The sequence below is a fragment of the Lepidochelys olivacea genome, assembly GCF_965140295.1.
Source record: "Lepidochelys olivacea isolate rLepOli2 genome assembly, chromosome: 15".
Classification (NCBI taxonomy): domain Eukaryota; kingdom Metazoa; phylum Chordata; order Testudines; family Cheloniidae; genus Lepidochelys; species Lepidochelys olivacea.
Genome location: NC_140425.1, coordinates 14,466,284 through 14,483,068, shown reverse-complemented (window position 1 = coordinate 14,483,068; position 16,785 = coordinate 14,466,284). Strand labels below are relative to the sequence as shown.

The following is a 16,785-nucleotide window of genomic DNA, read 5'->3' as shown; positions in this document are numbered from 1 at the left end:
GGGTCAGTCTAATGAGACAATTCAATTAACAGTAGAATAACAAGGGAGGAAAAATCACTTTTGTGGAGGTAATGAGGATGGCCCATTACAAAAAGGTGTGAGTAACAGTAGGGGGAAATCAGTATGGGGAAATTAGGTTTTGTAATGACCCATCCACTCCCAGTCTTTATTCAGGCCTCATTTGATGGTGTCCCAAATTAATTCCAGTTCTGCAGTTTCATGTTTTTGAAGTTTTTTTGTTGAATTGCCACTTTTAAGTCTGTTATTGAGTAACCAGGTGTTTTTGGTTTTGTTTGTTTTGTAAAGATTTCTGAACACCTAATTAAGAGTTCCCCCTCTTCAACCTGGGGGTTATAAATCTTTGGGATCTATATCCTTGACAAAATTACCACAGTCTCTAGACAAATCTGGAAATTCCTGATGTGGAATATACATTTTTTTTATATTATAGTGGGGAGAATCAGGAAAATAAATAGAAAGAATGACATTGGGTGGGTTAACATCTCTAAAATTTGTGGGATTTTGAATCAGATCAATTAGATTACACTGCAGCGTGAAAAAATCTCGTTTGTGATGTGCAGAGTTTTAAGGACCAACGGCAGTCACAACAAGACTATCCAAAGAAAGAAAATGTTCTCAAATTAAGTAGACAGAAGATGGGACAACAGAGATATGAAATCATCTGCCCAATAAGCAGCAATTACAAATATGTGCTTCCAACTCATGATCCTGTGGAAGCACGCACCCGAAGTCAATGCCTCATTTGCTGTCTTGGCTTTACTTGACAAAGCCTTGGCTGGGATGATTTAGTTGGGGATTGGTCCTGCTTTGAGCAGGGGGTGGGACTAGATGACCTCCTGAGGTCCCTTCCAACCCTCATATTCTATGATTCTATCCCCTCTTTATATGTGCTATTCGTTTTAAATTTCTTCAGGACATCCAGAGCTTCTCCTTCCTAAATACAATTTTTCACTCTTTTTTGGCAGACATATGGCTGTACTGATTTCTGTGCTTTATTACCCCCCAACTTTCAAATCCCCCCTCAACTTATTTTTTTGGTCAGGCTTGTTATTACAAGTCTCCCACTAACTGACAACTTTACAAAAAAGTCTTGCAAATACTGAAAATACCCCCTTTTTAGAAGATGTGAAATCAGGCTGGGGTTTTCTTTAAAGACAAAAACCAAACAGGTCCAACAGGGGGAAAGGAATTTTTGCTCAGAAGTGGAGCTAGTATTACATTCTTTGAATATTAAGTGTTGGGAGGTTTTTTAAAGACGATTTTTATTCTCTCCATCCATTATTTATCTTTAAGTTACTACGTAACGGACTTCACTCTATAAGGGGTGGTGGTGTAACTTTAAGGTTTTGTTTCCCAGAGACATCCTAATACTTATAAGGTATTGATAATGGGGCTGAGATGTCTGGATAATCTCTACTCATAGTGAGCACATTTCAGAATACATTTATAGCATTACAAAAAGCATAGCAGCAACACCCCACATGTACACCAGAATTGAATTTCAGGGGGATCTTGAAAAACAAATTTAATACAGTACAACAATTTAAAGAGAAATGATAAATGTGGATGTCTAAACAAAATACATTCTTCTGCGATAGCTAACTTAATATGTTCCAACAGTACTAGTCTGGCTCCTTCAGAAAGAGGTTTACGTAGCTCAGAGACATGAGATGATATAGCCCTGCAGCAGCAGCACATGCAGAGAGTCACGTAATAGCTGTCAGAGCAAGTACATGAGGTGTCATCCCTCCCTCCTCCTGTTACCACTTACAAGGGTCCATGTAGATTGGCTAAGCAGCTAGTCAACGTGCACAAGAGGATGGCCTTGTCTGTGTGCACAGCCAGAGAAGGAAAGGTCTTGAGTACTTTATAAAACTTTGTCCTGATAAATTAAGGATGCTGTCAGATGCATCTTTCATTTAGAGATAACAAGCTTCAGATATTTTTCCATTTAGACTTACAGGCTTTAAAGAAAAAGATCTAACATCCTGCCTTTTAAAAAAAAATGAGGAGGAAGGACCATTTCCATAAAGACACTTACACTCAGAAATAGCACAATTTGGTATCAGAGACATGCCACAGGAAGTGGAAGAGGGGCAGCTTGGGTTTATAGCACAAGACTCTCTATTGTACTGAGAGACGACTTTTCCTATGGATGGTCAACCATCCTGTTACGTGGCTTTCAGCTTCCTCCTGTGTTGTGAATTTCAAGTCACTGAAAGAGTGAAGTTTTTAAACTGAGGTCTGTGCTAGGAATTCAAAACACTTTCAATACAATTAACCAAACAAATACATCGTGGCTAGACTCTAACATCCTGGTTCAGTTTGCCGAAGTCTCTATTGTTTTGAAAAATTATGTAAACACAGGAGAAATGTGGGGAACTATCTTGTTAGTTCTTTCAGGTTCTGACAACATTAGGACTAATTGAAAAGAAAGCTGAAAATGCAGCAGAAAGCCAAATACAGTGTGTATGTGAAACAATGCAATCTCCAAAAAAGAAGGAACATGTCACTGTGAACAGTGATATTAAATGAAAGATCCTGAAAGATTCACCTAGGCTCATCCTACACTAGAAAATTAGGTTGGTTTAGCTACGACAGTCAGGGGTGTGAAAAGTCCACAACCCTGAGCGGCATTATTAAGCTGATCCAAGTCCCCATGTAAACAGCGCTAGGTCGACATAAGAATTCTTCTGTTGACATAACTACTGCCTCTCAGGGAGGTGGATCACCTACAGCAATGGAGAACCTCTCCCATCAGCAATGAAGCGCTACAGCAGAGTGCATTTTAAGTGTAGACACGTCCTTAGAACCTCACTGTTTACTTACTAATAATTAACTTTTAAACTCAAAAGTGTTACATTAGCTGTATTTGTCAGATGGAAATCTAGAGTGAACTCTGAATATCTGGATATTAAAGTCTTTATCAGCCTTAAATTATTACTCCTTTATCTGAGTTTCAAATGTGTAATATGTATGATAGTTGTTTTAAAAGTGCCTCAATGGAAGGTCAGATGGTTCTCTTAAAAAAAACCACAACCACCCCAAACCCCCCACATTTGCACTGTGCTGAAAAGTGACTAACTATTCATGCTAGTTAGGTTAGGACTTGTAGCATGTGTTCCTGTAAGAAAGTACAGCACATGCCAGTTTCATTGCGATCTATGCAGTGAACTGTGGAGCAATCTGGTTTGTGCCTTTGGCAGATTTTCATGTGTTGTAATAAGAGTGTGCAGTATTAAACAGCTTTGGAGTTACCTGATATCCTTCGGTTTTCTTCTGACACCACTTCAGCAAGGCATTTCTTTTGGAACCTCCATATTCTCTTGCAAGAGCAGATAAAGGGTCTTTCCTTTCTTCCCTGAGAGTAGAGGAAAAACAGTAAAGTTTTGATATCACACCACTTTTTGCAATAACTGTTAGCAAAGTGAGTACCCATCCCAGTGAGAAGAATAAGGCTCAAAATGCTGTCTGAAGGAGGAATATACCCAGTTAAGCCTGCAAAATTTTCCCTGTGAAGTGGGATCAAATCAATTGTTCCACCAGCAATCACTGTGCATACTGATCAGACAAAGACACTGATTGTGACTGTATTAAGACCTTTTGGTGTTTTCACCACTGGTGTCAGTCAGTTACCACTCACTTTAGGATTAATTTATTTTAAATTAAAGCCTCCTTTATATACAAACAAGATTTTTTCTAAGAGTTCATAATATTAAGCTAATGTGCTAGACTACACCACCACGCACCTGAACTATAAGCTAATTTAAACAACTTTAATTTGTGTTTTACAACAATGAACTGATGGTATCTCTTTTGCATCTCATGGCTGATTAGGCATATAACCTTGAAAGAGCAAGAAATTTGAATATTAATAGCACTCAATTACTGCTAACAAACTGTCTCAAGATCTGGAGCTTTCAGTAGGAGGGACATGCTCAAAGAGATAGTCTCACTGGTCTACTTTATATGCAGGCAATGTTTATTATTTACTTTACTTGTAATGGAATGGTGTCCAATTCCCAATAAGTGCTATTATAGATATAGGCCCCTCAGTATCCATAAGTAATGCATAATTTTTGGTATATTTAGGAATAAGACAAACATGGATACTGAAAGCCTTGAAAAATTGAGTTTGCCCACTCACCCAGGGAGAGGAAGGGTTTTTTGGCTGGGAGGCGGGAGGGGAAGAAATATTCATTTTTTCCCTATGATAAAGGTCAGGAGGAAAAACTGTTCCTGGGCTGGTATGTTTTCATGACAATTTTGAATTATAAATATTATACTTTTATTAATATTATAGTTTTATTAGACTAAAAATCACACTGCTCAAAATAGAAACTGCTACATTAATAGTGTTATTACTGAAATTCACATTTCTGTAGTTGCAGTAAGTCTTTCTGTAATAAAGGGTTTCTTATGCAACTAAAAGGGTTAGGTAGAAAAATCATGGAGCAGGTCCTCAAGGAATCCATTTTGAAGCACTGTGAGGAGAGGAAGGTGATCAGGAACAGTCAGCATGGATTCACCCAGGGCAAGTCATGCCTGACCAACCTGATTGCCTTCTATGATGAGATAAGTGACTCTGTGGATATGGGGAAAGCGGTGGACGTGATATATCTTGACTTTAGCAAAGCTTTTGATATGGTCTCCCACAGTATTCTTGCCAGCAAGTTAAAAGGTATGGATTGTATGAATGGACTATAAAGTAGATAGAAAGCTGGCTAGATTGTCAGGCTCAATGGGTAGTGGTCAACAGCTCGATGTCTTGTTGGCAGGCGGTATCAAGTGGAGTGCCCCAGGGGTCTGTCCTGGGGCCAGTTTTGTTCAGCATGGGGGAAGAGGTAGATATGCTGGAGGGTAGAGATAGGGTCCAGAGTGACCTAGACAAACTGGAGGATTGGACCAAAAGAAATCTTATGAGGTTCAACAAGGACAAGTGCAGAGTCCTGCACTTAGGATGGAAGAATCCCATGCACTGATACAGGCTCGGGACCGACCGACTAAGTGGCAGTTCTGCAGAAAAGGACCTGGGGATTACAGTGTACGAGAAGCTGGATATGAGTCAACAGTGTGCCCTTGTTACCAAGAAGGCTAACGGCATATCAGGCTGCACTAGTAGGAGCATTGCCAGCAGATCAAGGGAAGTGATTATTCCCCTTTATTCGGCACGGTGAGGCCACACCTGCAGTATTGTGTCCAGTTTTGGGGCCCCCACTACAGAAAGGATGTGGACAAATTGGAGAGTCCAGCGGAGGGCAACAAAAACCACTGGGAGCAGAAGCACATGATTTATGAGGAGAGGCTGAGGGAACTGGACTTGTTTAGTCTGCAGAAGAGAAGAGTGAGGGGGGATTTGATAGCAGCCTTCAACTACCTGCAGCGGGGTTCCAAAGAGCTAGGCTGTTCTCAGTGGTGGCAGATGACAGAACAAGGAGTAATGGTCTCAAGTTGTAGTGGGGGAGGTCTAGGTTAGATATTAGGAAAACTATTTCACTAGGAGGGTGGTGAAGCGCTGTAATGGGTTACCCAGGGAGGTGGTGGAATCTCCATCCCTGGAAGTTTTTAAGACCTGGCTTGACAAAGCCCTGGCTGGGATGCTTTAGTTGGGGTTGGTCCTGCTTTGAGCAGGGTGTTGAACTAGATGACCACCTGAGTTCTCTTCCAACCCTAATCTTCTATGATTCTATGAGGTGTTATGCATTCTAAGTAGCTTAATGAGCAGAAGTAGGGATATTTCAAAAAAGATTTTGCAGTTAATCCTAACGTTCTCTATTTAGAAGAAAAATAATGCTATGGCTAGCTAGTACTCTGTGCATGGTAAAGGAGGATTATTTTTAAATAATTCTATGCATATTTAAATAAGATTCTCAGATCCCCATGTCAGTACTACAAAAAATTACCCCTTCCAGACACCTGCCTTTCAAACACAGCTAGCGTATACTAATTATTTAATCCTTGGCTCTGTGTTCTTTAGGACCAGCCATTTCAACCCCAGCAGAAAATAATGTTCCAGTGGAACTCCTGCAGACATAGACCTGGTTTACACTAGAATTTTACATCAGTACAGCTATATCTCTCAGCGGTGTGAAGAATCCACACCCCTGAAAAAAGGAGCTACACTGACTTAATCCCTGGTGTAGACAGCATGAGGTAGACGGAGAAATTCTTTCATCGACCTAGCTTCTGTCTCTCAGGAAGGTGGATTAACAACTGTGATGGGAGAATTCCTCCCATTGGTGTAGGTAGTATCTACACTGAAGTGCTACAGTAGACAAGAGTAGACAAGCAGCTGAAATGTATCAATTTCACAAGCCTTGCTGGAAAAAAAAATCCTGAAATCTGAATTTCACAGAATTTCGTGCACTAATACCTCAGTACAAATGACTATTCTACATGACTTGACGATCTAATTTAATTCCACATGCCATGTAATAGTTCAATGAACTCTAGCTTCAGAAGAAACAAGATTATGCTCCAATGTCAAAATAATTATTTAAGAAAATGAGAGTTTCTTAGAATAGTCATTGTAATATCGAGTCCTAATGCAAAATTGTAAAGTTGTTCAGAATCAGGCAACTCAAATGCCAGACATTGGTATTAGAGAGACAAGATGGGTGAGATATATCTTTAATTGGACCAGCTTCTGTTGGTGACAGAGACAATCTTTCAAGCTTACACAGAGCTCTTCTTCAGGTTTGGGAAAGATACTCAGTGTCACAGCTAAATACAAGGTGGAACAGATTGTTTAGCACAAGTAGTCAACACACTTCAAGGGACCATTCAAGGTGAAGTGGCCCCTTGAAAAGTGAATAGTGCCTTGAAATGTGTTAGCTACTTATGCTAAACAAGAAAAGAAATAAGTATATTTAGACATAAATGCCAATCTCATGAAGAGTTATATTAAAGAAAACAACTTTCTTATATACACTGTATTTACTTTAGAACTAAGAGACAAACATAATCAGACTCCAATACTGGGTCATATTTAACTTGATAGGCAAGCTAAGGAAAAGTAGTCTAGCTGAATTACTGTAAAACAGTTGTACAACTGGCTGAAAGACCACACTCAAAAGTGCAGTTATCAGTGGTTCAGTGTCAAACTGGGAGGACGTATCTAGTGGAGTCATAGAATCATAGAATATCAGAGTTGGAAGGGACCTCTGGAGGTCATCTAGTCCAACCCCCTGCCCAGAGCAGGACCAATTCCCAACTAAATCATCCCAGCCAGGGCTTTATCAAGCCTGACCTTAAAAACTTCTAAGGAAGGGCATTCCACCACCTCCCTAGGTAACGCATTCCAGTGTTTCACCACCTTCCTAGCGAAAAAGTTTTTCCTAATATCCAACCTAAATCTCCCCCACTGCAACTTAAGACCATTACTCCTTGTCCTGTCATCTGCTATCACTGAGAATAGTCTAGATCCATCCTCTTTGGATCCACCTTTCAGGTAGTTAAAAGCAGCTATCAAATCCCCCCTCATTCTTCTCTTCCGTAGACTAAACAATCCCAGTTCCCTCAGCCTCTCCTCATAAGTCATGTATTCCAGACCCCTAATAATTTTTGTTGCCCTTTGCTGGACACTCTCCAATTTTTCCACATCCTCCTTGTAGTGTGGGGCTCAAAACTGGACACAGTACTCCAGATGAGGCCTCACCAATGTCGAACAGAGGGGAACGATCACGTCCCTCGATCTGCTGGCAATGCCCCTACTTATACAGCCCAAAATGCCATTGGCCTTCTTGGCAACAAGGGCACACTGTTGACTCATATCCAGCTTCTCGTCCACTGTCACCCCTAGGTCCGTCTCTGCAGAACTGCTGCCTAGCCATTCGGTCCCTAGTCTGTAGCAGTGCATTGGATTCTTCCATCCTAAGTGAAGGACTCTGCACTTGTCCTTGTTGAATCTCATCAGATTTCTTTTGGCCCAATCCTCCAATCTGGCTAGGTCCCTCTGTATCCTATCCCTACCCTCCAGCATATCTACCACTCCTCCCAGTTTAGTGTCATCCACAAACTTGCTGAGGGTGCAATCCACACCATCCTCCAGATCATTAATGAAGATATTGAACAAAACCGGCCCCAGGACCGACCCTTGGGGCACTCCACTTGATACCGGCTGTCAACTAGACATGGAGCCATTGATCACTACCCGTTGAGCCCGACAATCTAGCCAACTTTCTACCCACCTTGTAGTGCATCCATCCAGCCCATACTACTTTAACTTGCTGACAAGAATACTGTGGGAGACCGTGTCAAAAGCTTTGCTAAAGTCAAGGAATAACACGTCCACCACTTTCCCTTCATCCACAGAACCAGTTATCTCATCATAGAAGGCAATTAGATTAGTCAGGCATGACTTTCCCTTGGTGAATCCATGCTGACTGTTCCTGATCACTTTCCTCTCCTCTAAGTGCTTCAGAATTGATTCCTTGAGGACCTGCTCCATGATTTTTCTGGGGACTGAGGTGAGGCTGACTGGCCTGTAGTTTCCAGGATCCTCTTTCTTCCCTTTTTTAAAGATGGGCACTACGTTAGCCTTTTTCCAGTCTTCCATGACTTCCCCCGATCGCCATGAATTTTCAAAGATAATGGCCAATGGCTCTGCAATCACATCCGCCAATTCCTTTAGCACTCTCAGATGCAACGCATCCGGCCCCATGGACTTGTGCACGTCCAGATTTTCAGATTTTCTAAATAGTCCCGAACCACTTCTTTCTTCACAGAGGGCTGGCCACCTCCTCCCCATGCTGTGCTGTCCAGTGCAGTAGTCTGGGAGCTGACCTTGTTCATGAAGACAGAGGCAAAAAAAGCATTGAGTACATTAGCTTTATCCACATCCTCTGTCGCTAGGTTGCCTCCCTCATTCAGTAAGGGGCCCACACTTTCCTTGGCTTTCTTCTTGTTGCCACTATTCCTGAAGAAACTCTTCTTGTTACTCTTAACATTTCTCGCTAGCTGCAACTCCAGGTGTGATTTAGCCTTCCTGATTTCACTCCTACATGCCCGAGCAATATCTTTATACTCATCCCTGGTCATATGTCCAATCTTCCACTTCTTGTAAGCCTCTTTTTTGTGTTTAAGATCAGCAAGGATTTCACTGTTAAGCCAAGCTGATCGCCTGCAATATTTACTGTTCTTTCTACACATGGAGATGGTTTGTCCCTGTAACCACAATAAGGATTCTTTAAAATACAACCAGCTCTCCTGGACTCCTTTCCCCCTCATGTTATTCCCGCAGGGGATCCTGCCCATCAGTTCCCGGAGGGAGTCAAAGTCTGCTTTTCTGAAGTCCAGGGTCTGTATTCTGCTTGCAGAGGTCAGTCCTGGGTCTGGTACTATTCAATATTTTCATTAGTGACTTGAATAAAAGTGGAGAGTATGCTTATAAAACTTGCATGTGACACCAAGCTGGGAGGGGTTGCAAGCACTTTACAGGACAGGATTAGAATCAAAACAACCTTGACCAATTGGAGAACTGGTCTGAAATCAACAAGATGAAATTCAATAAAGATAAGTGCAAAGTACTTCACTAAGGAAGGAAAAATAAAATGCACAATTACAAAATGGGGACTAACTGGTTAGGTGGTAGTACCGGGGGATACAGTGGATCACAAATTGAATATGAGGCAACAATGTGATGCTGTTGTCAAAAAGGCCAATATCATTCTGGGGTATATTAACAGAAGTGTTGTATATAAGAGACAGGAGGTAACTGTCTCATTCTATTCTGCACTGATGAGGCCTCAGCCAGAGTACTGTGTCCAATTCTGGGCACCAGACTTTAGGAAAGATGTGGACGTATTGATGGAGTCCAGAGGAAAGCAACAAAAACGTAAAAGATTTAGAAAACCTGACCTATAAGGTATGGTTAAACCATTAAGCATGTTTAGTCTTGAGAAAAGCAGCCTGAGGGGAGACCTGCTAACAGTCTTCAAATATGTTGAGGGGTGTTATAAAGAGGACTGTGACTAATTGTTCTCCATATCCACTGGAGGAGGGATAAGTAGTAATGGGGCTTAAATCTGTAGCAAAGGAGATTTAGGTTAGATATTAGGAAAAACCTAACTAGCAGGGTAGTTAAACTCTAGAATAGGTTTCCAAGGGAGACTATGGAATACCCATCATTGGAGATTTTTAAGAACAGGTTAAACAAACACCTGTCAGGGACGGTCTAGGTTTAGTTGGTCCTGCCTCAGTGCAAGCAGGGGGCTAGGCTTTACTTCTCAAAAAGTCTCTTCCAGCCCTACATTTCTATGACTCTATGCTGTTAGACTGGTGTCTTAAGGAATTAACTTTTCTCTGATATCTCCAGATCAGCACATGCTTTAGCAACCCACATTCTTGCTTAAGTTAATTAATTTGGAGTTTGTGTTTTCACACTAGAATGAAGATTATGCAATGCCACTATAATTTAAGAAAAGAATGGAGATAACGCCCTATAAGATTTGTGACAACATATAAGGAACCTGAGTCAAAATTCTCTTTTCCTGTTAAGCATGCTGGGTAGCCATGAGGGAACTGTACAGCCTGTTCCCAAATTCCAGTAAGGCACATGGTTTATATCAAGTTCTTACTGTTATGAAAACAGTGTGGAAGGAAACAAATGAAAATGAATTGTAGGGAGACAATGAGAAATGGATTGTGATTGATATAAATCTTAAAATGAATATCTTAGGCCAACTGTATTCCAAATCAAAGAACTGATTTATGGTTTCAGGTTGGAACCCAGGGGTTTATATTTATTGTGTAAATTTGCAAAGGCTGATTTTCTTAAAATCCTTATTTTAAATCCTATAACAAAATTTTGCAAGCGACGCACAACATATTAAAAACCCAACAGCAGCTCTCTTCTGAAGAGGATTCCCATGGGGCAATTATTTTTCATTATACTTGCCCTCCACTGCTCTAATAGCAGCAGGTTTTCTTCCTACAGGGCCGAGCACGCTACTTCATACTTACGCAGAGCAGTTGTGCTATTGTGATGGCCATTCTCCATCTACGCCTTATTTATAATCGCATGCTTTCATTGCAACTTTTGGTCTGCAAACAGTGCACGTGTAAATCTTCAGAGGTTAAGATTCATGTAGAAACGTTAGTGAAATTTTTACCCTTACTCAAAATCGAAATGTGGGACTGCCAATAAGAGGTCTGTTTCTTTAGTGTTATTTGTAAATTACCTGTAAATTAAATGGACAAACTGTACATAGGCATAGAACTTCACATAATCAATGACTAAAACTGGCATTATGCTGAAGTACGCCTCAACTAATCTCAGTGAAATCATTGCTCTGGATAATGTCCAGAGCAGCAAACAATTTCTCAGTGTTATAATGTATGTATTTATTTATTTGTCGATGAGACGTTTTACTGTCAGGTGATCTTGGGAAAAGTCATTTAACCTGTGGACCAGTTTCCCAACCTGTGAAATGTACTTAGCTCACGTGTGTTGTAAGACTTGATATTTAAAAAACGTTTTGAGTCCTTGTACAGAAGGCACGATAAAAATGAATATAAAAATATCAGCATCAGTAGGATGATTTATACCTTTGCCACATGCTCTACATGGAGCCAAATCTTAAATTAACGCAAAACTGAGGCTGGTTCAGAATGTTACAGGTCACTTGTTAAATGTAGTTTCTCACTACAAACACAACTTCAAAGCTCAGAGATCTGTCCTGGCTGTCTGTTGGTTTCCTGGTGGAGTTTTTAAGGTGTTCATATCGACCCATTAAGCCGTTAAGTGTCCTGGGACCTGTCTTCCCAAGACATCATGCCTTATGGTGCTACAAAGAGTCTACGCGAAGTTCCAGAGGTTACCAAAGAGCACTATTGCAAAGACAACAGTCAAACGTTGGTGTTTAATGCTCGGACTAAATTCTATGCTTGCATAGTATGGTGTTTCACAGCTCTGAAATTAATACTGGTTTAAAAACATACTGTGTAATAATGGATTGTACCTTATTCGATTTCGTGTTGTAGGGGTGACAGATGCTGTAGGAGAGGAGGAGAGAGAGAGTTGTGGTGAGGTGGTTCCGATTGCCATGAGAGAGGCTGGAGATGCTCCGTCAGGTGCACTAATGTCCCGTTTGATTTCTTCACTACTTCGTCTAGACACTGAATGGGGGAAAATTCAAAAGCTCTAGAAACAAATATATAACCCCACATTAAGCAAGAAAAACACAAGCCTATATCATTTAATTCTTGATATTTCACCCTTAGTGAAGAATTTTAGGAAAGGAGTAAATTGCTAAAATTACCAAAGTTTTGTATGATTAAATTTTACCTGAAGCAAGGGCAATTTGCTGAGTGGATGACTTTATGCCATCTCTCTAACAGTCTTGGAATGTCTTGAGTAGGGGAGACATTACATAAAACCAAACGATTATATTTTCTTACGGTCCATGCAAAAGTAGTTATGAGGTTAGAATTTTGGTTTTTTTTATAATTTGTTTATAATTTATAATTTATTAAAAGTTCAGTAAAATAAAACAGGCACCTGAGTGAAAGTTGTCAGATGATGTGAAGAAGAAATCCTATTAGCTGTGACAGCTGGCCTTATCAGTAGTCAGAGGGAGATTCTTATTAACAATGAAAAGTACCCATGTAACACCCTGGAACAGTATGGACTGCTATAAGTTTGCCTGATGAAAATTTTAATTACAAAGTGACCAAGACGATCCGTTACTTTACACAGAAAGAAGCTAGAGTGATTTACCACAGGGCAAACAGTTTGCATTTCACCTGCTGGTACCAACACCACATCCTGAACATATGTCAAAACTCAGAATGGCTGTGTAGTAGCATGTTCTTCTTCTATATAGAGTACTTTCTAATTAAATAAAAGTAGGGAAGCTGAGTTTTGCTTCCTAAACTTGCAAACAAGCTACTGACTGCATCTGTGCAAGACAGAAAAATATGAAGTGCTCCAAATACTTCCAGAGAGATTTAATTTCTATTGGTATCAGGGACTATGTTAATTTATAAATACTTTACACAGTAAATTAGGAAGACATTGAAATAAAAATTACAAAATATCAGTCTTTTGGATGGTTAAAAGACATCTGAAAATCCTGTTTTAAATACATTTTCTTACCTATGTCACAAGATTGAAAGCTTTAAAAATACAATTTACTTTTTACCATTTATACTATTTACTTGCTTTTCTACATCTCTCTCTCAACTTGGATGGTAAAAAGAACATATTCAGACCCACTTTTTGTTTGTATCCTGAACCACTTCCAGGTTCTCAGTGATGCAACATATGTGCTGCACATATTGCATGGGAAGATTTGTTTAAAAATATCCATTGGAATTTAAAAATAGGTACATGGTTTTATATTGTACTTAGGTTTGTTTTTATTAATCTAGGGTTTGGTTTTTGTTGTTACTTTTGTTTTTTTACTTCAAATTAGCATGGACTCTACTTTCTATATAAACTAAATGACACTGATACTGGTGGCCCATGTAAATATTTTCTGTTTTGGAAGCATAATTTTAAAAATGATTACAAACACATTCACTTCCCCTATATGGTTAGCACAAAGTTTGCATAGTGACATATAAAGGAGTACGTTTAAATGCTTTCTAGCAACCATTTCATGTATTAATGTATGATAATATGCTACCACAAAACCTAGCAGTCTCATATTTAAAACAAATAAGCTGGATGGAATTCTTTGCAATGGGAGAAGACCTATATATACACACCTAAAAAAGAATAATGAAAGGCATATTAAACTGCTGTCTATTAAATTAGCTAGATAAGGCAGAAGTCTGAGTGTACTGCCATTATTTTATCACTTAAAAAACTTGTATCCAAAAGGTAAAAACTAAAAACTAGTAACAAACATTTCTGCGTACCTTGCGAGTCAAAATTCTGTGCAACATTGAGAAGAACGGTTATAGAGCAATACTTATTTCCTGGATGGCTGAAGATGAGTCATGCATGAATCTTGGTTCTAGTGTATACGCACAACTATTAAAATATGCCATAGGAGGAAATTGTTCCACAGAGTTAAGCTGCTCAGTTCTGTTTGATCTAATAGGTCTGAATGTTTTATCAAGGGCTTTTATGTTTTTTTCATGTATAAATGTAAGATTAGACTTTGACATTTAAAAATAAACAATTCCAAATAAGCAAGTGGTGCTTGCATACATCAACTGCTAAGTGGTTATAGAATCTATCAGTCACAAGACAGAAATTCTCTCTAAAACCAGTAGATTGGGCATGTAACTACAGCACTGAAAAAAGGGGGTTCCTGCTTTTATCAGGCAACTAGATACAAGTTATTACCTGAAATAGATTTGGCACTTTCCATGGCAGGTACTCTTGGCAATGAGGCTGGTCTGCTGGTAGAGGAAGTTCTCAACAAATGTTCTTCTCAGAGGAAAAAAAAATAACCAGATGCGTCACTAAAGCAGATTTCAGTTGTAGGGATGCAATCAGTGTGGAGACCATGATGGTCATTTATGAATTATAGAATCAGTTCATCTAGCTTATTGTGTTAGATAACTGATTATATGTCTGCCTACAAGGAGGCCGAAGGTTTGTCCGTTACCATAAAGTTCACCATGGAGCCATCCTAACCATCCCTCCACAACACCACTTAATAGACTGCTGCCATGATTTGCTATAATGAAGCTTGTAAACACAAGGCTGGGCAAGAACCTCTGTCTTATGGAGTAGTTTTGGCGTGTGCTAAGTCAGGCAGTAGGAGGTGCTACTAAAGTAGATTGCGGCCATCCTCTATGGATAGGGCCCTACCAAATTCATGGCCATGAAAAACGCGTCATGAACTGTGAAATCTGGTCTTTTGTGTGCTTTTACCCTATACTACACAGATTTCACGGGGGAGACCAGCATTTCTCAAACTGGGGGTCCTGACCTGAAAAGGGGTTGTGCAGGGGGAAGGGAGGGTTTGCAAGGTTATTTTAGGAAGGTCACAGTATGGCCACCCTTACTTCTGGGCTGCTTTCAGAGCTGGGCGGCCAGAGGGCGGTCGCTGTTGGCCAGGCACCCAGCTCTGAAAGCAGCACCCACCAGCAGCAGTGCAGAAGTAAGGGTAGCAGTATCACAAACCACCTACAATAACCTTGTGAAAAAAAACACACCCCACCCCAATTCCTTTTTGGATCAGGACCCCTACAATTACAATGCTGTGAAATTTCAGATTTAAATATCTGAAATCATGAAATTTGCGATTTTTAACATCTTGTGACCATGAAATTGACTACAATGAACTATGAATTTGGTAGGCCCCTATCTATGGATTCAAATCCATCGTCGTCATAACAACACCTTTTATCATCCCATGCATAATAGTAAGAAACTGCTTTAAACACTAAAATGATGAAAGATTAGTTCTGCACACTGGCAGTCAATGAAAAATTAATTTCTTAAAAAGATAAATAGCAATAAAATGGATTTTGTATAAACATAAGCCCCATTTTGATCTAACTTTTAGATTAAAAAATAAATTTTAAATCAAATTCTTTAAAATAATGAGCACACAAAAGAAACCTGGTTAAAGAGTTATACAGCAATACATTGTTAATAAGTACATAAAATCCAAAGAGTCAGTAACTTTTGAAGAAAAAATGAACAGAAATGCTTTAAATATATAAATGAACCTAATTCATTAACAGAATATATTGGTATATATGAGCAACATAGATAGGTGTAAAAAATACGAATATATACATTTAAAAAGTAACAGATTTCTTACCTACCATGCCTAGCGTTCAGATCTGTCTCTCTCTCTGGTACAAGTTGATTATATTAAATGCATAAAACAATGTAAAGAATGCAGCTGCCTTTTTGAGCACTTAATATATTAAGGTTATTAACTCTTGCAGGAGAAACAAAGAACTCTGAACACAGGTCCTGGCAGGCAACAAGCCTTTCAGATTACTTTGAGAATGTATATATTTCTAATGTTTATGTCTACCCATGTATTTTGTTACAACAATTTAAGATGCAAAATCATTTACTTGGTAAGGCATTTCAATTTTACTTAAAAAAAAAAAAATCAAAGTATTCTAAAAGTAAAACCCCCACTTTACTGAGCAAATAACCCCAATTTGCAGTCAACAAAAGTACAGAAAGAAGTCTGGCATATATAGACATAATTAAAGAGGAAATATACCGCTTGGAGTCATATGGGGATTATCTTGAGAAAACATCTACAAAAAAGCTCCCGAACAGGCATAAATCAGACAGCTACACCCAGCGTATGAAAACAATTCATTCTTACAGGAAGGGCACATTATGAATAGAGTTTGAGACACAAAACAAAGTTACCAGAACAGGGAACTATTAGGAAATAGAGATATTAACTTGTTAACTTAATTCAGTTTTCTGTCCTGCTGTCAAAGCACCATTTCTTGAATATTGATAACATAGCAAAGAAAATGTAATTCATTTGCATGTGATAGCGTACCCTGTATTTTTAATCTTGAAACCATGGACAGTAATACAATAATTACAGACAAATGTCCTCTTTTAACGACTTTGGACAGTCCTCTGGGACAAAGTAGCATGACTTCATGTCATGGGTGCCATGTTGGCCTGGCTTTACACTGGACTTTAATATATTTTGGCACTTTTAAAGGCATGCATATCCTGATAGGAGGACATGGGATGGCTCTGTCAAAAATTCACACGAGCATGAACTCTACAGAATTCATACATGGGCGAGACAACCTTTTAAATTTTTTTACTAATTTACCAAAGACACACAAGGGAACATTGGAGCTCTGTGT

General features: G+C 39.4%; 1 protein-coding gene across 3 annotated transcripts in view; it reads right to left on the bottom strand.

The window, feature by feature from the left end:
- SPECC1L (sperm antigen with calponin homology and coiled-coil domains 1 like) overlaps nucleotides 1-16,785 on the bottom strand; it is a 114,390-nt gene that overhangs the window by 33,705 nt on the left and 63,900 nt on the right. For all 3 annotated transcript variants that reach the window (XM_084648689.1, XM_084648691.1, XM_084648690.1), the window contains 3 exons: nucleotides 14,318-14,401; nucleotides 11,982-12,138; nucleotides 3,280-3,382 (listed from right to left, as the gene is read on the bottom strand). In XM_084648689.1, the coding sequence (XP_084504815.1) occupies nucleotides 3,280-3,382; nucleotides 11,982-12,138; nucleotides 14,318-14,401 (344 nt within the window). The remainder of the gene's footprint in view (nucleotides 1-3,279; nucleotides 3,383-11,981; nucleotides 12,139-14,317; nucleotides 14,402-16,785) is intronic.